A 23,096-nucleotide genomic window follows, 5' to 3' on the forward strand; every position below is an offset into this window, starting at 1 on the left:
CCCTTGGTGGCTTTCAAAGGACATTAGACAAATTAATGCAACATGAGGCTATCAATGGCTTCTATATCCATGATGGCCTCATTCTGGCTCCACCGCCAGAGGCAACAGGCCAGTCACTGGGAATCACAGCCAGGGAGAGAGATGTTATAACTCAGGTCCTCGTTGGCCACTGTGAGGGCAGGATGCTGACCTAAATGGGATAGTGGGCTGATCCTGCAAGGGCATGTTCTGACGCAAATGGGAACAGGGTTATTTGTTTTTCTGGCAAGGTGGCACAATTCTCCTTTTCTCCCATCCCACTTAGCAGTAGGCTATTTCTACATTTTAGCAGAAATTTAGCAGTCAGGGGGCTAATGATGCCGTAGAAAGGTCTTGGCACCAGAGGGGGAATCTCAACTGCACAGCAATGCAGAACGAGAGGGAGGATCACACTGAAGCCCCTGTCACAGGCGGGGCTGCAAGAATTTTCAGAGAAGGAACTGGAATCCCAGCCCTTGCACTTTTAGTGTCTTCCAGGGCAGAGGAACAAACTGGGTTTGGGGTTTCCTGCCTTGCCCCTCCCCCCCCCAAGACTTGGGCATTTCATAGAGTTTAGCCTTTCACTTTCAGGTAGGGTTGCCATACATCCGGAATTACTCGGAATGCTGTAGCCGCAAAGCAATGTCCAGGTGGAAATCGGCTAAATGTCTTGGAAAATCTGGATGTACAGCAGCTGATGTCAGCAGTGTCATTTTTGCTCAGAAATATCTCAAAAGCATCCAATTTTGCAAAGAAAAAAGCTCAATAACTTTTTTGTCTGGATTTTCACTTTCTGAAATATGGCAACCCTACTTTCAGGCAGGAAGAAAGTGAAAATGAACTGCTCACCCAGTTCCACAGTCAAAACAAAAGCTGCACCATTTTAAAAACCGTAAATTAGAATTAGGGGAACAGGGTTAGGCCTGGCCTCAGCATGCAGACCCCTTGAACCAACTGGTCAGCCTCCTCACCCAGCAGCATAGCGTGGTTTACTGGTGCCTGAAGCAGGCTGGGGTGCACCAGGGGGGTGGGGCTTGGAGGGTGAATGGAGCCTGCTGCACCAGCCTAGCCCTTGCCACCAACACTCCCAGAGTGCCCCCCTGCCTGCCCTCCTGCACAGTGGGGAGCCTGGCCAGCCAACGCGGCCCTGGGGCCATCTTGGGACCTCCAAGGGGCCATGACCAGCCAAATGTGCGTCACCCTCTTAAAAAATGCACCCAGGGCCATCGCCCTGGCAGCCCCCCCTTCCATACTATGCCCCTGCTCTCCCCTGCATTGATGCCTGCCTTTGCCCCCCACCCCAAACATATTTTCCGTGCTCCAATCAGCACCAGGTGGCTTGGAGTTCTTGTTTTAATTTCCCACAAAGCTCCAGTTTGATGCTCCTTCAGGGGCATTGTGGGAAATTGAAATGGAAGTTCTTGGCTGGCCAGACCACTGCCTCTGACAGATAAGCCCACCCAGAGAGGGCCTGGAGGACACTTTGCCAAGGGCATCCTGTTGGTTTGTAAGCCCCCTCCATAGAGGCTGGCCCCTCTCACTGTCCTCGGAGCTTGCCTACCGGTAACCTCCTCTGGCTGATATCCAGACAAAACCAGATATGGCTTTGATGTCCCTAAAAGCCACATCATCCGTGGAGAACTCATTTACTGTAGACACAGGAGCGACCCAACACATGACATCGTGTTGGGAACTGTTTTCAACGTTTGAGAAGCAATGCTTCACTGTGAAACTGGCCAATGGTCAGGAAATGGAAGCGACCGGGATCGGAACTGTGTATCTAGAAAGCCTGAACTTGACTATAAACAATGGTAGCAGAGCCCGATGGTTGCTACAATAAGACTTGCTGGAAGAACTGAACTAACTGAAAGGACGTGTTTTTCTCTAGTGTTGTAATGTCAGAAATAAACATCATGTAAATAGATTTCTGACTTATTTTTCTTATTTTTCTTTCCCCTGCGGAAGCAGGAGGGAGGGGTTGTGCATTTTACCCACGCTTGGGAAAAATGTCGCCTACCAAAATCTCCCTGGTCTGTCTGGATATCAGCCAGAGGAGGTTACCGGTTAGCAAGCTCCGAGGACAGTGAGAGGGGCCAGCCTCCATGGAGGGGGCTTGCAAACCAACACATCCCTCAAACCTGAGCTCAGGCACAAACTCGCAGAGGAGTTTGCCTTTGGCAAGCGACAGCTTCACAAACTTGGCTCCCATCTATAATAAAGGGAGGGTAATAATACTGACCCACTTTCGAGGGTTGGTTGGAAGTGCTCTGGATGATGAGGGGAAATGTGCTACTTAAATACTACCGATTCAATGTTTATCAAGCAAAGAAAACAACATCTTGGTCAGCTCCTCTCTTCCTTGAAACCGCCGACACGCAGGAACAAGAAACTCTTCCTTCCTGTCCCCGCACAATAAATTTCACGGTGGGAATTTAGGAGGTTGAAAGTGCTCGACAAACTGCACTCTGGTAGCCAGAGTCAGAGCGAAAGCACCTCCCTTTGGGAAAAGACATACGAAAACAATGAAAGACGGACCACTTGGTTCGAAGTACCGTGATCCGAAAGAATACTGATAAGGAGGCAGGATCAACCGCCTGAGCTTGGCTCGGTCACAGCCTGGCTGTCCGAAGGGCCCGGCAGAGGCGCACTCGGCCCTTCCTTAGGCCTCGCAATGTTCTGCCCCGAGAGAACGGCTCACAGGCAGACATTGATTTGCTTGGAAAGCTCTCGCTCCAGATCCAAGATGAGGGCGTCAAAGTCCTTCAGGTTGAGCCTCGCGCTGAAGGGAGCCTCGGAGTCTTCCACCAAGGCGAAGTCCCCTACGAAGACGGCTCGGTTGTGGTGCGGCAGAGTCACCTCTCTGTTGTCCTCTTCGTTGTCGCTCTCGCTGCCAGCCACCTCGTCGTAGTCGGTGTCGCCGCCCGGCCTGGGCCCCGCCGAAAACTGCTGCTCACACACACTCCAGTCCCCAGCGTAGCGGTTGCTGGGAGGGCTTTCCAGGCCTCGAGGACGGCTCCGAGCCACGACGGTGGTCTGCAGCAGCGGCAGGTCCAAGGGAGGGCGGCAGTGGCGCTGGGGTGGCTTGATGGGCAGGGGGCACTCGCCCCCCTCTTCGGTTACCCTGCGTGGGGCTGAAGGGAAAGGGAAAGCAAGTTATGAAAACCAAATGCATCTGGTTCACTAAGGCCTGAGGCACAGACCCTCCAAGTGTCCCTGTTTTCCAGGGACAGTCTTGGATTTATAGAAGCCATTCCAGTTTCTTTAATTTTCGGAGAGCCAGTGTGGTGTAGTGGTTAAGAGCAGTGGACTCGTAATCTGGTGAACCGGGTTTGCTTCCCTGCTCCTCCACGTGCAGCTCCTGGGTGACCTTGGGCCAGTCACACTTCTCTGAAGTCTCTCAGCCCCACTCACCTCACAGAGTGTTTGTTGTGGGGCAAGAAGGGAAAGGAGATTGTTAGCCGCTTTGAGACTCCTTAGGGTAGTGATAAAATGGGATATCAAATCCAAACTCCTATTATTATTATTATTATTATTTTCTCTTTGATTTCACAAATATAAATTTATAACCATACCAAATACACATCCATATAAAGGGATTACTCTGAATCTCTAGACTTCCCCTCGCATCCCATCCATAGATCCTATTGTAAACATTTTCAACTGCATAATATTTTGTAATCTATATTTTGTATCTATCCATATTGTCCATAGTACAGTGGTACCACGGGTGAAGAACTTAATTCGTTCTGGAGGTCCGTTCTTAACCTGAAACTGTTCTTAACCTGAAGCACCACTTTAGCTAATGGGGCCTCCTCCTGCTGCTGCGCCGCCGGAGCACAATTTCTGTTCTCATCCTGAAGCAAAGTTCTTAACCTGAGGTACTATTTCTGGGTTAGCGGAGTCTGTAACCTGAAGCGTATGTAACCCAAGGTACCACTGTATTTGTTACATTACAAGTGAGATTAAAATCCTGCTAATGTTTCAGAGTGGCTGGGGCAACCAGTCAGATGGGCGACATATATACAATAACATTACAGTTGTACCTTAGAAGTTGAACGGAATCTGTTTGGGAAGTCTGTTTGACTTCCAAAACGTTCGGAAACTCCTGCAGCCAATCGGAAGCCACGGAAGCCGTGCCGGATGTTCGGCTTCCGAAATTTGTTTGAAAATCGGAACACTCACTTCTGGGCTTCGATTGCTCGGGAGCCCATTTCTTCAGGAGCCAAGGCGTTTGAGATCCAAGGTATGACTGTATTGTTATTATTAAATTATTATTACTGCAGGGTGAGCACTGGCAGGTGCCGGACCCTCCATGTCACTGAAACCCAGAGCACCGCCTGCCTCCAGCCAGCCCCTTCCTGGGCACCTGCCCTCTCTTGCCCACTGGCCTCCCCACTTGGCACTCACCTGGCCAGGCCTGCAGCAGGTAATGCAACACTTCGATGTGGTGCTTGAAGTCCATGGTGCTGGCAATGGTGCGGTGGTGGTGCCTGGGGCCACAGGGGCCCGGCCCCGCTGCTCCCTGGCTCAGCAACACAGGACCAAAACACACAGCCAGGTTCTGGGCGTTCATGCGGTTGAAGGCATGGAAAGCAGCTACCTGGCTGAGGTGATCCAACAGCATTGTCAGGGTGGCCTAGAAAATGGAAGAAGAGAAAATTGCCAAAATGTATAGGAAAAGTTCTAATAAGTGCTGGAAGTGCAAAGAGAAAGTTTTGCCATATGTGGTGGAACTGTAAAGTAATCAAGAACTACTGGGAAATGGTTTGCAACGAAATGAGAAAGATGTTTAAAATAACGTTTGTTTTTTAAAAAAACAAACCAGAAGCTTTTTTGTTAGGCATTACAGGACAGGCCTTGCCAAAAGAGCGGAATAAGCTAATGTATAATAATAATGTAATATTGTATAATATTGTATAATTCTGGCATAATGTATGCCAGAACAGCGGCTAGGATTTCACTAGCCCCAAAATGAAAGCTGTCTGTGGACAAACACCAGCTCCCTCGGCCTGAAAGCGAGATGAGCGCCACAACCCCACAGTCGCCTTTGACTGGACTTAAACATCCAGGGGTCCTTTACCTTCACTTTTTTTTTTTAGTACTGGGTGTGTCACCCTTGGCACAAACAGAGAGGCCTGGGCTCAGAAGAGCTGCCATTCTGGGGGGTCCTCACCTTCTCGGCCTCTGGCAGGCAATCCAGGAGAGCTGTCGTTGTCGCCTCTTTCGCCTCCTGCCCAGCCGCCCGATTGGACATGGCTTCCAGGACCACTTGGTACAGTGGGTCAGTGATGAGAGGTGTGGGGAGCTCACGCAAGTAATCTTTCAGGATTCCTGGGGGGGGGGACAAGTGGGAAGGAGGAAAGGAGAAAATACCTCAGTCCATTTAACCATCACCACGGGTCCCCTCCCATACTCAGTCCTGACTAGAGAGGGCTCCTGTCATCATGGTACTGACTTGTTCTTGCCACACCTTAAACTGCCCTATCCCATCATAAGGGACATTTTCAGGCAAAAGCTTCCTTCACAGAGGGAGGACTGTGAGGGTGACGGATGCAAAGACTGAGGCACAGGGCCAGGTGGGGGGAGGCAGGAGGGCTGGAAAGGGGCCAGGCCAGACCCCTTTATTGCTACAGACCTACACAGCTGCTCTTCCAGACGGAAACAGATGGACGATATGGTTTTGATTTATTTTTATTTCTATTTTATTTTTATTTATTTATTTTTATTTATTTTTTATTCAAAATTAAAACAAGACACATTATCCAAAAACATATCATCCTTGTTCCCCCCCCCCATTTTTCCTCCCTCCCCCCACCCTCCCACACAAACACCCCTCACCCACCCCCTGACTTCCCTCAGTTCCAGTCTTGGTTTCTCTGAGACTGCTGTTTTCTGCATGTTACAAAGTTGTATAGATCCTCAAACTATTTAGCTGATTATTATCAATAAAAAGCTTGTGAATGTTTATTCAAAACCTGCCAAGGAGTCCAGTTCATTTTGTTGTGTCCTCAAATACTTTGTAAAGGGTTCCCATTCATCTTTAAAGTTCCTGGCCCTCTGCTCATAATCTCTCAATCTCTCCCTCTCCCCCTGTGCTGGGGAGATTTTTGCCCCACCTCTCACCTCACCATCTCTGGAGCTCCAGAGAGTGGAAGGAGAACCAGCGGGTGGAAATGGCAAGGTAGCAAAACCGTCGGAGAAACATAGAAACCGTCCAAAATGGGCAGGGCTGCTTGACACAGGGGGGCAGACGGCCGCAGGAGGTGGATGGGCTCCCCTTTGCTCGAGGCATTTAAGTAAAGCCTGGGATGACGTAGTTGCATCCTGCACTTCGGGGCTGGATGACCTCCGAGTTCCTTTCCAATGGCTATGATTTAGAGCTTGCCTCCCCCTTCCCCTTCCCAGGATCCGAACAATTGGCAGATTCTGCCTTCTCAGAAAAGCCCCGCCATACTCCAGGCTTGCCAACAGGCCACTTCTCCGACATCACATGTGCAAAGCCTTCGGCACTTGAGGTTCGGTCAGAAGTATTAAGGGCCGCAAAGGACTGCGATGCCCTGGAGGACTCCCTCATTGTCCCTGCCCCCCAGAAGTCAAAATGCATGCAAATAGGGAGCAAGGCAATTCCTAAAGGACCATAATTGACTTTGGAAGCAGTATAAAACCAGGAGTGCCTGTCAGTATCTCCAGCCAGGAGCAGACAAGAAGCACAGCTGCATAGATGTGTCTCTACCTGTCCCCAAAGACTCCATGGAGCAACCAGAGTTTGGTTTCTGCAGGGCCCACAGAGGAGAATATGAAGCTGGGGGTCAAGGACACTGACCTGTAACGACATTGATGTCTGGATAGAGGTCCTCAGAGAGAACCACGGCAGTGCTGTCCCGCTCAAAAGCATCGCGCAACTCCTTTTTCACCGCCGCTGAGCCGCACAAGCGATACAGGCCCACAACCTACAAGCAGGATACAGCCGGTCACTTGGGCAAAAGGGCCCCCTCTCCAGAGGGCTGTTCCATAGGCCAGGTGACCTGGCTGCAGGAAAACCTGGGAGACAGGGAGGAGGTCTGGCCCGAAACCTGAGGCCCATTGGCTTAAGGCATTTCCCTGGCAGGTTCAGTAGCGCATTAGGGCATGCTGAGTTTTTCATTTTTCAAATTTCCAAGGTGAGTGGTGCTAAATGTTGTAACGTGACTTGGGAATCCAAAAGATATTTTGGTTAAATCAATTTAGTTTCATTTGGTCAACAAAATGTGTATCGAAGTACAGTCATACCTTGGATTTTGAAAAGCTTAGTTCCCAAATGTTTTGGCTCCTGAACGCTGCAAACCCGGAAGTGACTGTTCTGGTTTGCAAATTATTTTTGGAAGCCGAACGTCAGACAGGGCTTCCGCAGCTTCAGAATGGCTGAAGGAGCTTCCTGCAGCCAATCAAAAGCCATGCTTTGGTTTCTGAACATTTTGGAAGTCGAACGAACTTCCGGAACAGATTCCGTTCGACTTCCAAGGTACGACTGTGCACAGAAATCATTAAAATCACCCAATGCTTGGAGTTATATTTTATATTCATCATCAATCTTTATTACGGTCCAGAGACCCAACAAATTGTTGCGAAGCAATACACAATTCAGACAGCCTATTTTGTATTAGTATTATTTATAAATCATACTGTATTTTACATTACCTGACACTTTCAGAAGTTAAAATCAAAATCCTTCGGTTTTCCAAGAGGAGTTTATCTGCTTCTTAATCAAATGTAGACCTACCAAGCTAAAAGTTGTCCAGTCACAAAAATAATAGCAGATTTGATTTCCTTACACCCAAAAACGTGTTTTTAAGACTCCTCACTGACAAAAATTTGCAAAGATTAGGTTTCACCCCCTTAATAGCCCATTCTATGCCTTCTGGGAAGAACCTAGGCGGAGTGGAGATGGGTGGATGGAGAGAGAGAGAGAGGGAGAGGGAGAGGGAGAGGGAGAGGGAGAGGGAGAGGGGGAGAGAGAGAGAGAGAGAGAGAGAGAGAGAGAGAGAGAGAGAGAGAGAGAGAGAGAGAGAGAGAAGGCATTTACCTTTAATCCTCGTTTCTCAATCTGGGCAACACACTTCTGGATCAGCAATGGCACTTTGATGGCAGCCCCTTCCCTCTCCACCAGCTGGCTCAGCTTCACTCCAAAGACCTGGGGCTCCTGTTGGTTGCTGGCTGGATCCCACTGGTCTACCAAGGTGAGTTTGATGTAAAGGAGGCCCTGTGGCTCCAGCTGCATGGCAAGCTGTTGGCTCCTGCAACCTGGAAGGAGGGGAAGTTGAGAGAGATGCTGTGAGGATGGCCAGGTCCCTCAACTCCACCCCACACCCTTCCCCTTGGCAAAGCCACACTATCAGGTCAGCTCCAGTGACATCCATCTTTGTCAAGCGACAACCATGGAAGAGGCCTGTCCAGGCACTTCAGCACCTTGGACAGAAAACAGGGTATGTGATCACATCTGGATCTGTCCTCGCCCCCCCCCCCTGCCACAGAATCTGCCACCACTCCCTACCTGGTCATGTTTGGCCCAAACATGGAGCTTCTGTGACCCAGGCTATTCATTCCCTCTGGCCATCAAGGGCATCTCAGCTCACATACAGGGGCAACACATTGCCTGGTCTGGCTTCACCAGTTCAAATCCACTCTTCCCCAAGCCCCAGAGCCAAGATGTCAGGCTTCGGGGAATCCTATCCCTCCCATGGTGGTAGCCAAGAAGCAGGTAAAGAAGAGTTCTTACCAAGTACATAATTCAATATTCACAGAGAGAGGCGAAGGAATGCAGTCTCTCTTAGAAGTCCCACCCCCTCCGTCTCTCCTATTCTACATCATCCCTGATCTAAGCTTTCTGCCTCTGAGCTTTCTGTTCCACTACTCTCAATGCACGCCTGGTCCTGGGAGAAGGGGGGTCAGGAATGCTTTCTAAAGACACTGAGTCTGTCAGCTGTCTCTCCCCTGGTGCCGCTGCTTCGTCTTCCTGCTGTTCCCCTCCCAATATTTTCCAGCTTCTCCCCTCTGCAGCCTCTGAACTATGCCCTTCTGCAAACCACTGTTCTAAATCTATACTGTCCTCCTCTTCTCAGGAAGGTTCAGGAGAAAGGGACACAGTCCCCACCCTTCCTCTTCAATCTAGCTCTGAATTTTCTTTTTCTGTTTTATTATTTTCTTATTGTCCCTTTTTTGGGGGGGTATGCTGTCATTGTTGAAAATACAATGGAGAGTTATTTGCAGGAATTATTTCGCTGGCCTTTGTTGAGGATTCTGCTCTGCAGTGTATCAATGCCCAAGGAGGTGCAAGTAATAATACACTGGTACCTCGGGTTAAGTACTTAATTCGTTCCGGAGGTCTGTTCTTAACCTGAAACTGTTCTTAACCTGAAGCACCACTTTAGCTAATGGGGCCTCCTGTTGCTCCTATACCGCCGGAGCATGATTTTTGTTCTCATCCTGAAGCAAAGCTCTTAACCTGAGGTACTATTTCTGGATTAGCAGAGTCTGTAACCTGAAGCGTATGTAACCTGAAGCGTATGTAACCCAAGGTACCACTGTAATATATTAATAATAGAATAATAATAATTAATAATAGTACATTTACGTCCCTCAAACCTCTCTGCTTGCCCCCCTAGAAACAGACTTATCCACCTGCTGCTTAATAATAATAATAATTTATTTATTTATACCCGCCCATCAGGCCAGGTTTCCTCAGCCACTCTGGGCAGCTCCCAACAGAATATTAAAAACATGATAAGACATCAAACATTAAAGACTTCCCTAAACAGAAAGAACCATTGTGATGTAGTGGTTAAAATGCTAGACGTGGAAGACCAGGGTTTGGACCCCCGCCCCCCTCAGCTGTGAAACTCACTGGGTGAACCTGGACCAGTCGCCGCCTCTCTTCCTGACCTACCTTACAGGGTTGTTGTGGGAGTTAAATAAGGAGAGGGAAGAACCACACAAGCCACTTTGAGCTCCTTGGAGAAAAAAGGCTGGGTTATAAACTCAATGGTGGGGGGTGGGAGAAGATAATAAATCACCTTGGAAAACATGGGGCAGAAGGATGGAGCCGTGGCAGCAGACTCGGTTCTTGCCCACCGCAGGGTCACACGAGAAGACCACGACTTTGAGGAGCTGGGCGTCCTCAAGCTCCAGCTGGAAGGAATGGTTGAGACTGAGGAAGGCTGCTTGGCAAGGCAGGAGGGCCGTGCGGGCCTTGTTGACCGAGTCCACCTGTAGGACACAGAAGACCTCCTTCGCTTCAGCCTTGGGGGGCCTGAAGTCCTGCACCCCTAGAAGGTGGATGCTGACCAGGCCGGACAGGTGCTGAAGGCAGCCGGGCTGCTCGGCGAAGCTGTACGGTTGGAAGGACCCCCCTTCGAGACCCAGGCAGGCCTCAGGCTTCGCCAGGAGGTCTGGGGAGTCGCCATCGCTCAGGTAGCCCCCTTTGCTGGCGGCCTTGACCCGCGCCAGGGTCTGCCGGGAAGCCACGCTGCTGTCGAGGTGGTAGCGGCTGATGACGTTGCCCGACTCCTTGGGAGAGGGGCCTCCGTCCGCCTCTCTGGTCCGGGAGCTGCGCAGGCTCAGCTTCCGCCTCAGTTCCGGAAGCTTCTTCATCTTCATCGAGAGGCTGCGCACGGGGCCCGGGGACTTGGCCTTGGAGAGGGAGTGGCCCTTCTTGGGGGCACTGGGGCTCTGGGCCACGGACACGGCGCCCGCAGCCCTCTCCTCAGGCTCCACACTAGCGCCTGCCACTTTCCCTGAGGAGAGAAACTGTATAAGATAGGTCAAACCAAGTGCCACTCACCCAGTGGGTATCAACCCCGAGGCGGGGGAAAGAGTGGCAGCTGGGCTCTGGGGTTCTGTTCTGACTGCAGCTGGTGGAAGCCGTAGTCCAAGACCCCAGGAGGGCACAACGCGGGCAAAGTCTCTGTTACAACGGCACTGCAAAGAAGAATACGCCAGAGCCAAACAAAATGCGCACTAGAGAATCCACAATTCAGCATCGCAAGACCATTTTCACGGGCAATGGTTATTATTAACAGGTGTATCAGCAGCTTCTTAATAAAGATTCATTCAAAGAAATACTCAAATACAGTGGTGCCTTGGTACTCAAACGCCTTGGTTCCCAAATGCCAAAAACCCAGAAGTGTTCCGGTTTTTGAATGTTTTTCGGAAGCTGAACGTACAATGCGGCTGTCAGCTATTGTTTCTGGGGCACCTGCACCAACCAGAAGGTGCGCCTTGGTTTTCAAACATTTCAGAAGTCAAACGGACTTCCAAAATGGATTAAGTTTGGCACTTTTGCTATTTATTCTGTGTTTCTGGTTTTGAGGGTTTTTCAGTTAATTTGTTTTTGTGACTGTGTGGAACCCAGTTCAGCTACAGACAGACAGACAGACAGACAGACAGACAGACAGACAGATAAATGGATAAAAGCCCCCCATCCAAACAATCAGTGCAGGTAAGGGGGGGGGGGGAAATACCGTATTTTTTGCTCTATAAGACTCACTTTTTCCCTCCTAAAAAGTAAGGGGAAATGTGTGTGTGTCTTATGGAGCGAATGCAGGCTGCACAGCTATCCCAGAAGCCAGAACAGCAAGAGGGATTGCTGCTTTCACTGCACAGCGATCCCTCTTGCTGTTCTGGCTTCTGAGATTCAGAATATTTTTTTCTTGTTTTCCTCCTCCAAAAACTAGGTGCGTCTTATGGTCTGGTGCGTCTTATAGAGTGAAAAATACGGTAATTTTAATTTTTATCATCTACAATACTGTCTTATTTCTTTTACAGTACAGTACAGTGGTACCTCGGGTTAAGTACTTAATTCATTCCGGAGGTCCGTTCTTAACCTGAAACTGTTCTTAACCTGAAGCACCACTTTAGCTAATGGGGCCTCCTGCTGCCGCCGCGCCGCCGGAGCACGATATCTGTTCTTATCCTGAAACAAAGTTCTTAACCTGAAGCACTATTTCTGGGTTAGCGGAGTCTGTAACCTGAAGCGTATGTAACCTGAGGTACCACTGTACATTGCTTATTGCTTTCATTTCATGGATCAATGGTCTCGTTAGATAGTAATATTCATGTAAAATTGCTGTTTTAGGGGTTGTTTTTAAAAGTCTGGAATGGATTGATCCATTTTGCATTACTTTCTATGGAAAAGCGTGCCTTGGTTTTGGAACGCTTTGGTTTTGGAAAGGACTTCTGGAATGGATTAAGTTTGAGAACCAAGGTACCATTGTAATCCAAACCAGAGACTCTTTTCTGAGCCACTGCCCCCTTGGTTCCATAAACTCATCCCCAGGGCCCCCTCTGCTACCCCACAAGAAACATTATTCAGAAGAGAGGTCTGCATGCACAATCCACCGTGGAATAAAGCAACACAATACAACAGCAACAACAAATTGCACATTTGTTCAAAATACGATCAAAACAAATTAATTCAGCAGAACTGAAGTGACCCAGTGATACCAGCTTTTCAAAGTCTGATAGTCATTTACACCTCCTGTGCCACCCGCCACCCCCTTGATTCTTGTTGTTGTTGTTTAGTCGTTTAGACGTGTCCGACTCTTTGTGACCCCATGGACCAGAGCACGCCAGGCACCTTGCTTCTTAGTGGCCCTCAATTAACCCCCCCTCCTCGCAGGAGGCAGTGCCAGCCACTCTGTGAGCCACTGATCTAAACGGACAATAAAGCAGTCTATTAAAATCTGCTTTAGACCGAGCTGGCCTGTAGTGCAATGGGTGCTGTAAGATGCGAACGGGCAGCTGCCAGGCTGGGACTGTGGGGAAGACGGGGGCAGAAGGGCAGCTCCCTGGCAATGAGACATCAAGCCGAAAGGAAGGCTGGGAAAGGGCCAGAGGGGCTGAGCAGCAAAGCCTTCCTGTTAAACCAGGGCAAGTGGTTCATCCAAGAGCAGTTCCACATCTGAAGGCAGCCCTGTTTAGGGAAGCTTTTAATGTTTGATGTATTACGGTATTTTAATATTTTGCTGGAAGCCGCCCAGAGTGGCTGGGGAAGCCCAGCCAGATGGGCGGGTTAGAAATAATAATTTATTACTACTACTACTACTACTACTACTACTATTAATATTAATATTATTATTATTATTATTATTATTATTATTATTATTATTATTATTATTACAACTCCCATCATCCCTGACCATCGGCCAACGGCCAATATTATTATGTATTATTATTATTATTATTATTATTACAACTCCCATCATCCCTGACCATCGGCTCTCTGGGGACAGCGTTTCGCTGAGGTCAGCAGGTGTCTGTGCAGGCTCCAACGGGGGCTGGAATCTGACAACATCTGGCCACAGCTCTCCCACCCCTATGGTAAAAACATGGGGATTGTCTTAGAAAAATGATCTCTCACCAAAGGCCCGGGACTGGTGGCTGCTGCTCAGTTCCTCCGCTTGCTTCGCTGGCCTTGCATGGCTCGGTGAAGTCCGCACACCATCGCCACCTGCCTGCTGCGAGTCAGCCAAATGGAGACCTTCACCCGCAGCCTTGGCCTCCCTTGGCTTCCCCTTCCTGCTCCTGTTCTCAGCGCCACTGCCCCACCTCTTGTCAAGGTTGGGGAGCTGCAGGTCCTCATCCTCCGGGATGGGATTGTACCAGATATCCCCTTCGCTGCTGCAGAGCACGCTGGGCTCCTGCTCCATACTGGAGCCGGCCGCCGGCTCTTCTGCCCCCTGGGTCTTCCCCGAGGAGAGCACCCAGTGGCGGCTGCTCCTCTCCAGGCTCTGCAGATAGGCCCCCTGGCTGCTGCACTTGGCACCGATGCTGGAGGTACGGGTCTCTGCTGGGCCGACCAATGGTTCAGCGGCGTCCTTGGGCCCAGTTGCCGCTGAGCCAATGTGGGGGTGGCTCTCTGGGGACAGTGTTTCGCCGAGGTCAGCGGGTGTCTGTGCAGCATGTGGAGAGCTCAGCTTCCTGTTGCGATGGTCTTCCTGGCTGGTCCAAGCAAACTTGGCCCAGGTTTGCTTCCTTGACACGGTGACGGTGGCCCCTTTGGCGTGTCCATCACCCGGTGGGAGAAGTCCACACTCTGTGGGGGACTCCAATGCTGATGGCGCCTCGGAAGGAGAATCTGCGGAGAACAGAAACCAGCATGTTGTGTTTGTGCCTGGTTGTAACGCCCGAGTTCAGAACACACTGAAGTTGTTGCAGTAAACATTAGGCAAGGCCTTGTTGAACAATAAGGCAGTTCGCAAGTGGAAGGGAACAGAGACTTGGCACAGGAAGCTCTTAGGGAAGCTTTAGGTGCCAGGTATCCTGTTTGGGATGGAGGAGAACAGCTGGCCTGTGGACCAGGTGCAACAGATGAGGTCTCCTCATCTCCCCTTTTCAGGCTACCCCCCATGCAGACATAGGGCAGACTGTTTTGAAGCCTATCTGCCACATGGGGGCATTTTCAGGGCACTGAAGCAGATGTGGGGAGGGTCAACCTCTCCCCATGTACTGTGAAACCCTCCGCGCACACAGACACATAGGAATTAGGCTTAAAAAAAGCCTCACCCAATAAGAAAGGGTTGTGCCAACTGAACTCTGGGTCTCTCTTCAAAGTCCACTACAGTGGTACCTTTGTTCTCAAATGTCTTGGTACTCAAATGCCTTGGTTCCCAAACGCCGAAAACCCAGAAGTGTTCTGGTTTTTGAACATTTTTCGGAAGCTGAACATCCGATGAGGCTGTCGGCTATTGTTCCCAGGGCGCCTGCACCAATCAGAAGCTGCGCATTGGTTTTCAAACATTTCGGAAGTCAAACGGACTTCCAGAACAGATTAAGTTTGGCGTTTTGGCTTTTGCTATTTATTCTCCGTTTTTGTTTTTGAGGCTTTTTCGGTAAATTTGTTTTTGTGACTGTGTGGACTGATTGATAGATTGTGTGACTGCAGAAATGGATAAAAGCCCCCCATCCAAACAACGACTATCATCAGTGCGGGTAAGAATTTTTAAAAATTTTAATCATCTACAATACTGCCTTATTTATTTTATAGTACAGTACATTGATTATTGCTTTCATTTTATGGATCCATGGTCTCGTTAGATGGTAAAATTCATGTTAAATTGCTGTTTGGGGGGTAGTTTTTAAAAGTCTAGAACGGATTAATCCGTTTTGCATGACTTTCTATGGGAAAGCGTGCCTTGGTTTTGGAACACTTTGGTTTTGGAACGGACTTCCTGAACGGATTAAGTCTGAGAACCAAGGTACCACTGTACTCTGTTCCCTTCCAGCACTCAGCCTTTCTCCACAGTCTGATACTATTAAGGGATTCAGGGCTGCTGAGGCGAACTGTCTAATATGCACGAATGTTCCTAGGGATGAGCTCACTGAGCCTTGAGGGCTTCTGTTTAAACTCTGGAGAAAACTTCTGAAACCATCCAGACAGCAAAGGAGCCCCCAGCAGAAGAAAGCAGCAGGCACAAGCAGATTTCAGAGTATTGCATCCATGCTCAGGATCGAGGGAATCAGCAGAAGCCTTGGGAGAGGACCAATTTGGGGGGGGGGACCAGAGGAAAGGTGATGGGGGAAAGGGTCCTGGAGGGGTTCAAGCCCACTCCTACCCGGGCTTGGCCTGAAGACATGCAGCCACGGCCTGCAATGCAGCTGAGGCCAGGAGGTCCCTCCCATCTCCCAGCTGCTCAGCCCCGGTGCCAAGTTGGATTTCCTGTTGTTTACTGCACAGTCCCCTCCCCGGCCAAGACACAGAGCTCCCTTTGTAGGTCCACGAGTAACTCGGCACACGAAGAGCTCCATTGATCAGGGAGCAGCCCAAGAACGAACATACAAGCCACAGAGAAGGCAGCTGGGGAGCAAAGGGGGACGTGGAAGGAGCAGCAAACGATCACAGAACACAAGACTCATAGAGTTAGAAGGCGGCCTGAGGCTCACCTCGTCCAACCCCTGCAATCCAGGAATATGAAGTTGTCCCACACAGGGATCGAACCTGCAGCCTTGGTGTTATTAGCATCATTCTCTGACCAAATGAGCTACCCAGATGCTGCTTTGGGACGCGTTGCTCCCAAGAGATGCATTAGAGAACCTTATTTCAATTAAACCTTATTTTCAATGAAACCTATATTCAATGAAACCTTATTTCATTTCCTATAACCTTATATCTGAATACTTCTTTTTCTTTTCCCCAGAGTTTTTACCTGCCACTGAAAGACACACTCAGATGCACAACTGGGAGTAAGAAGGACTACTATGCCACATAATCAACAACCCGAGGGAAAGATTCCAGGAAACCTTCTTTTTAAATAAAATAATAAAATAATGATTATTATAGGGTGTTTGGTTTTTTTTAAAAAAGTTATTATCCAGCCCCTCAGTTCCATTAGAATTTTCAGGGAGGTTTACAGTCATAAAATAAAACAATAAAAACATAAAACTACAGTACAAAGTTAGAAACAGCAATTAACTTAAAGGGGAAGGGAGAAATTGGCAACTATTACAAGAACTTCAGAAAGAGATTCCCAGTGGCTGGGTAAGATCTTTGCCTGGCACTGAAAGGGTAGCAGACCCAGATCCAACAGAGCTCTGCAAGCAGACTGCCATCGCTGAAAATACGTTTCCCCAGAATGCCTTTGTATCTCAGCCCTGCAAGTCTGATTGTTGTTCTCATTTTACAGGAGGAGAACTGAGGGTGAGAAAGTGCGGCTTCCCCCACAGGCTTTTCCAGAAAGAAACAAGGTGAACACAGATCTCCCAGGATTTTGAGCCCGTGGGACTGAATATTGCAGGGATACCAAATGAAGGTTGTTCTCATCTGTATGGTTTGCCTATAAATCCAATTAAAGGAAACGGCAGCGGACATCTCTGGGGCTTGAATACCTGAATGGTACATTTCACACAGCCGTGGGCGCATCGACTGCCATGTGCAGGATTCTGCTTCTGCCAGGCAGCCACAAAAACAGTGTGTGAAAAAATGCATTTGTGGTAACAAAACTACACCATGGCCCGGCCAGATTGGCATCATGTGGTGCTCTTGTGTCCATCAGGTGACCAGCAGTTGCATGCACCATCCTGCTCACCTGGATTGGGGCTGCACAACTCTGTCCTTGGGGTAAAGACATGATACTTCAGCGACAAAGCACTTCTTGTATCCCCCAGGCTGCCTGGCCCTTGCCTGACTCGCCCGCCTCCCCGTTTTCTGCCACCCCAGCCCCTGCCCTCTAAGCTGCCACCTTGGGCCAGCCCCTCCACTTTGCTCAGGGAATGTGCTACACAAGGCCAGCAGGACCACTGGGTAGAGGGAGCCAAGCACCTCAGGCAGCAGTTGCTGAGGGGCAGCTCTGCCTCTTCTGCTGGAGGGCACACAAGCAGGTGTGCCAGACGGCCTGTCCTGCACCCACTAAACCAGCCGGCAGCCCTCAGGGGTGTGCCAGGGGTACTGCTGCCGTCCTGTTGCCTGTGCTGAAGACGGAATCATCTCTCAGCCCAGTCACCTTCAGAAGCAAGGAGGGGACTATCTTTTTCCCCATATAATTTTATTTTTATTTTGACAAAGTAATAATCATAATAAGAATATGAATGTGCACCCCACTCCGGAGACCATTCCATAGTAACTATCCAACCTCCCAAAATTTCTACTCCTCTTGGGATGGTTTGGCCCCTTTCCATTTTAACAGTACAAATTCTACAAAAACCTTCCTCAAAATCATTTCTCCTGCGTATTCACCATCATACTTTAATGGCACATGTCAATTTATCATTAATAGCTATATCTCACACCTCTTTATACCATTCTTCCATTTTATATTCACCTTGCCCCTTCCACTTCCTAGCTAGAAGAACTCCTGCAAGTCCTTCATAACCTTCCTAAATTGAAAATAATGCTATCTCGGGACTTTCAGTCAGATTTAACCCAGCAATTTCTATTACCTCCTTAAACACCCTTTGAAGAAAAAAGAAGTACATTTTACACCCCCACCACATGTGAACATAATTCCTGCTTTCCTGGACCCTCTTCTGGGGACCATCTTGCCCTTAGCCTCAGGCGGCACTGCTGAGCCCAAACAGGCAAATGAGAAGTTGGCGGGCGAGTTTGTGACATGGGAGACCAAACTCTGAGCAGGGCCTGTCAAGGTGGGATCTGGAGGGATCCGTGACCTGTTTTTTGGGTAGGTGGGGGAGATCCCGGCAGAAGTGTCCCTCCACCTGAAGAGGAAAGAGCCCCCCGACAAGGAAAGACGGGATCCGCCGCCAATCCATCCATCCTTGGCAGCTCCTTCCCCTCGCTTCCTTTTGCCTATTTTAGCAGCAACGGCAGAGGAAATGCCGGAGATGCCTTCTGGCCCCAGCCTTCCAGCGGACCCCCCGCCTCTCGCCCGCGCAGGGGCGCACCCACCCCACCCCCGTCTCCCCGGGGCGCCGTTACCTGGCTCTTTGCGCTGCGCCGCCTTTTTGCGCCCCAGGCGCTCCTTGCCCCGCAGGCGGGAGAAAGTTTTCCGCAGCAGAGGCTGGGCCATCACTCGACGGGGCGTCGGCGTCCTCCCCCCTCTTCCTCCGGCCCCGTCGCCCCGCCTCGCCCGGACCCCGCGCCGCGCTCGGCGGGAGCGAATTCCTCGGATGCCTGCCGAGCCCTGAGCTGCTCCGGCGGCCGCGACTCGGGGGAGGCGGAGAGGAGGGAGGAGGGCCGCCCGCCCGCCCCGTCGGACTCAGCCCGGAGCCCGCCCAGCCTGGAGGGTCGCCCAGGCCTCTTTTTCGGGCTTCTAGCCGCCCCGAGGAGCGGGCGAGGGGAAGCCACTTCCGCTGGCGTCCCGAGGGGCGCCCGGTTCCTTCCCAGGCTCCATGCGAGGCGGGAGGGTGGCCCGCCGTCCTGGGCCGGGGAGGAGGAGGAGAGGAGGGCGGTCGCAGGACTCAGGACCATCCCTCCGCCAGCCCCGCTGCAGCCCACCCACAGTTGCAGAGGCAGCAGCGCCCAGTGGGCGGATCCAAGCTGCCCTCGGAGAACGGCGGCGATCGCAGTCGCACCGCATGCCCGGAGCCCAAGCGGGACGGACGGCGCCGCCCGGGGCAAAGCGTGCCCAGCTGGCATCACCTCCGACCGTGCAGCTCGAAGGGGCTGCCGCGCCGGCGACCCATCCGTGGGCTCACCCCCGGGCTCCCCGTCCGCTTGCTACTTGGGCCCGCAAGGGTAGATCAGCAGGCTAGATCCGAGTGGGGCAGGGAATCCGCAGAGAAAAGTGTGGGGAGGGGGCAATGCTGGGGGAGGGGGCAGACGGGGAAGCGGAGAAAACCCACCGTGGAGACGGAAGGAGACACACAGAAGCAATTGGGCGGAGAAGTAATTTGTATGGTTTTAATAGATCAACAGATAGAAATAAAATTATCAATGTTTACTTATTTTAAGTCCCCCCTCCCTATATTTTTAGTTCATATTTTAATCTGTAACTGGCTCTGAGTCCTCCCACCTAAAAAGGTGGCATATAATTAATTGTTGATATTATTATAATTATTAAAAATAAGAGGACTTGTTCAAACAGGCACAACACTTTTTCCTTAACTTTTGCAAGCAACCCCAGGTATCTCCAAGTGCGACTGTATAATTTCGACTCGGCCACAGAAAATCTGCAGGGCAAATCCACACTTGTCTCAGTTCATATATACTTAGTGGATCATTTTCATGCCAGCAACACCCCTCGCAGAACACCTGGGTGGTGTGGGGACTTACCTACCACAAACATTACCCAAAGTGCAATGGATGAACACACCAGCATTGAAGGAGCCCACAATGTGGTGCCTTTCTCTGCCGGTTGTTCAGAGGCACAATTCTGGTGTAGGAAATTCATGTTATGAACTCCGCCTATGTACCCAAATTTTTTTTGCCTCCAGGTAAAGGTAAAGGGACCCCTTACCATTAGGTCCAGTCGTGACCGACTCTGGGGTTGCGGTGCTCATCTCGCTTTATTGGCCGAGGGAGCCGGCGTACAGCTTCCAGGTCATGTGGCCAGCATGACTAAGCCGCTTCTGGCGAACCAGAGCAGCGCACGGAAACACTGTTTACCTTCCCGCTGCAGCGATACCTATTTATCTACTTGCACTTTGACGTGCTTTCAAACTGCTAGGTTGGCAGGAGCAGGGACCGAGCAACGGGAGCTCACCCCCGTCGCGGGGATTCAAACTGCCGACCTTCTGATCGGCAAGTCCTAGGCTCTGTGGTTTAACCCACAGTGCCACCCAGGGCACACAAATGGGCAATTTGTGGCAGCATGGAGAAAACTCCGTTTCTCCATGCCATTGCACAAGCTTCAGTCATACCACTGGTGTGACAGAGTTAACTCTTTTCCATGGCAAAACCCTACAGCACACAAACTTCTTTCCTGGGATGGACATTATGGAAAGTCCATGCTTTCCACTGATGCTCCCTCAAAAAAGCTTGGCTGATATGAAAAGTGAACCCATTTCACATAATTCAGATGGCATCCATACTAACTGGGATCCAGTCATAGGAAAGCGACCACCACCACTGTTCTGGTAAGCATGAACTGGGCCACATGGTTCCTTCTGTAATAAAAAGCAAGTAAACGAACCTACACAAAGACCCACTGATATGCACTCTGGCCCACTTAGCTGCTCTGGGATGTTGCCAAACATTGCACACACCACAGCCGTATTATCAGCACTCCACTCAGCAGTCATGAGAATTTTTGCAGGAATGATGCCCAGATTTGGCATGCAGCAACTGATGAGGCTGTGTTTGGGGGACATAATGAAAGTTTATAAAAAAAATTAGGCACAGTGTGGAGAAAGGAGATACTGTAGAAAGTTGTTCTCCCTCTCAATTTTCAAGCACCGCATCCTCCAAGGACTGCTGACAGGCAGGAGAGTCAAAATGATAGGCTTCTGGCTGGCATCTGTCTCAGGAGACAACGGAAGAGTGTGCCTTCGGGGCTGAAGTCAGACCTTTGCAGAGTTACAGCGCCTGCTGTGGCTCTAGAGACTGATATAGGAGAGACATGTTTTGTTGCAGAAGGGGCAGTTGAAGGTATCTGGTTGTGCTGATGCAGATGCATTCTCTCTGCACTCCTCCCAGTGGCCATTCTTCCACTGCTCACTGCTGCAGATACACAACCAGGTACTGTGTTCGTCTGCAAGGGAACCCCAGCTGGCAGGGTTAATGTTGCCAGCCTTCGTGTCACATCTGCCCAAAATCTTCCTGACGCAGTGCATGTGGCATCACTCCTTGCAGATAATAATAATAATAATAATAATAATAATAATAATAATAATAAATATTTATACCCTGCCCATCTGGCTGGGTTTCCCCAGCCACTCTGGGCGGCTTCCAAGAGAATATTAAAATACAATAATGTATTAAACATTAAAAGCTTCCCTAAACAGGGCTGCCTTCAGAGGTCTTCTAAAAGTCTGGTAGTTGTTTTGCTCTTTGACATCTGGTGGGAGGGCATTCCACAGGGTGGGTGCCACTACCGAGAAGGTACTCTGCCTGGTTCCCTGTAACTTGGCTTCTCGCAGTGAGGAAACCACCAGAAGGCTCTCGGCACTGGACCTCATAGAGCGCATTGCAGTAGTCCAAGTGAGAGATAAGTTGTGCATGTCTCGCTACAGGAAAGCAGCATGTTCAACATGCAAGCCTGCTAGACCTTCATTTTGATACGCCTGTAATGAAATTCACAGCTACGAGATGGTGACTGTCACTAGTTTAAATTAAAGGGGAACTGGATAAATACATGTAGGAGAGATCTGATAAATGGCTACTAGTCATGATGCTTATATATTGCCTCCAGTATCAAAGGCAACAAGCTACTCCCAGTTGCAGGACAAGTTGTGTTCCTACAGGCTCTCTTGGAAGCTTCGGCTTAACGACTAAAGGAAACAGAATGCAGGGCTAGACAGACTGTTTGGGACTGATGGTAGGAATTGGATAAGGCCCACGTCACCTCCTGCCAGCCTTTCTGCACCCACTCCACAAGGTGAAGCTGACAGACTGCAAGAATCAAGCAGAAGAATTCCTTTCCGTGATTTGTAAACTATGTCCTATTAATACACATTAGCATATTTGCAGCTGCATCACACTGCTGGCTTCTGTTCGACTTTTCATCACCTACAATCTAGAGTTCCTCTTCACACGTATGACTGCCAAGCTATGTCTCCCACGTCCTATAGCTATGCAGTTGTACATGCATACACAGAGAGCCAAATGCTAACAAGGCTAGGATTGTGCTACAATAAATATATTTGAACCTGTATAGACTAGCCACCAGGTGAACCTTAGCTCATGATGCTTGTGGGCTAAGTTGCCTACCGCTGAAAAAATGTTGCTGGGAAGACACTTGCGACGGACACATTTTACTTTTCATATGGGATAGATGTTTTTCAGAAAACACTAGCTCCTGAACTCTCAGTGTGTTTTTTAATCACATAAACACCCCTGTGGCAAGCTTCCCTGCCCATTAGTAGGGCATCATCGTTCATGCATTTCCCTTAATTCGAGCCTCTGAGACAGTTTACATTTGCTTTTCACATTTCAACGGAATCTCCCTCTATGGACATTAAAAGGTAGGTAGCTGTTTGTGCATGCTGTAATCTCACAATTATGAGAAACCAGCCAGAGGCCAGAAGGAAACAGGAGTGCTTCCTACATTTCCACCAAATGCTCTCCACGGAGAACTAGCTGGTATAGCAGCAGCTGAGAATTGCCTCTTCATCCTCCTCAAAGACTGTATTTGCATGGAAACCAACCTCATAGCATTCAGAGGATTATAGACTCTCCTGGCACATTTCCATTACATTCTCTTGGCTTCAGTGTGTCTGGTTTGTGGCTGCCTCAGAGAGGTATTTTAATAGTACGTTTTGGCCTCTACCCAGCTGCTGCATGGGCATTAGCGCTGTAAGAAAATTCAACAATTGTACCAAACAGCTGTTCAGGGGGAAGGAAGCAGGGGGTGGGGGGAGAGAGGAGACAAATGCACTAAGCCCCAGCACTCTGCCTCAGTAAATACTAGATCAGAAACCCCAGCATTATATTTTCATATTGATTCCATTGATTTGGAAGAACACTAAGCAAGTTACAGGATTCAATTCCCCTG

At 49.7% G+C, this 23,096-nt stretch overlaps 1 protein-coding gene across 1 annotated transcript; it reads right to left on the reverse strand.

The window, feature by feature from the left end:
- Positions 1-2,150: 2,150 nt before the first annotated feature.
- SYDE1 (synapse defective Rho GTPase homolog 1) lies at positions 2,151-18,875 on the reverse strand. The gene is made up of 8 exons (XM_081893959.1): positions 18,422-18,875; positions 13,412-14,128; positions 10,068-10,787; positions 8,081-8,298; positions 6,842-6,968; positions 5,192-5,349; positions 4,426-4,654; positions 2,151-3,149 (listed from the first exon to the last, which is right to left on the reverse strand). The coding sequence occupies exons 1-8, from the start codon at positions 18,510-18,512 to the stop codon at positions 2,713-2,715; spliced, it is 2,697 nt and encodes an 898-aa protein (XP_081750085.1). The 5' UTR covers positions 18,513-18,875; the 3' UTR covers positions 2,151-2,712.
- Between the last annotated feature and the right edge of the window lie 4,221 nt (positions 18,876-23,096).

This window comes from Podarcis melisellensis, assembly GCF_964234715.1.
Source record: "Podarcis melisellensis genome assembly, chromosome: 17".
NCBI classification, from domain to species: domain Eukaryota; kingdom Metazoa; phylum Chordata; class Lepidosauria; order Squamata; family Lacertidae; genus Podarcis; species Podarcis melisellensis.

Bases quoted from the DNA above. Each gene is read 5' to 3' on its own strand.
- SYDE1 (XM_081893959.1), bottom strand. From the start codon at position 18,512: ATGGCCCAGCCTCTGCTGCGGAAAACTTTCTCCCGCCTGCGGGGCAAG. The intron at 14,129-18,421 runs GTAACGGCGCCC...TGTTCTCCGCAG, and splicing joins GGCGCAGCGCAAAGAGCCAG to ATTCTCCTTCCGAGGCGCCA. The intron at 5,350-6,841 runs GTCAGTGTCCTT...CCCCCCCCCCAG, and splicing joins AGACATCAATGTCGTTACAG to GAATCCTGAAAGATTACTTG.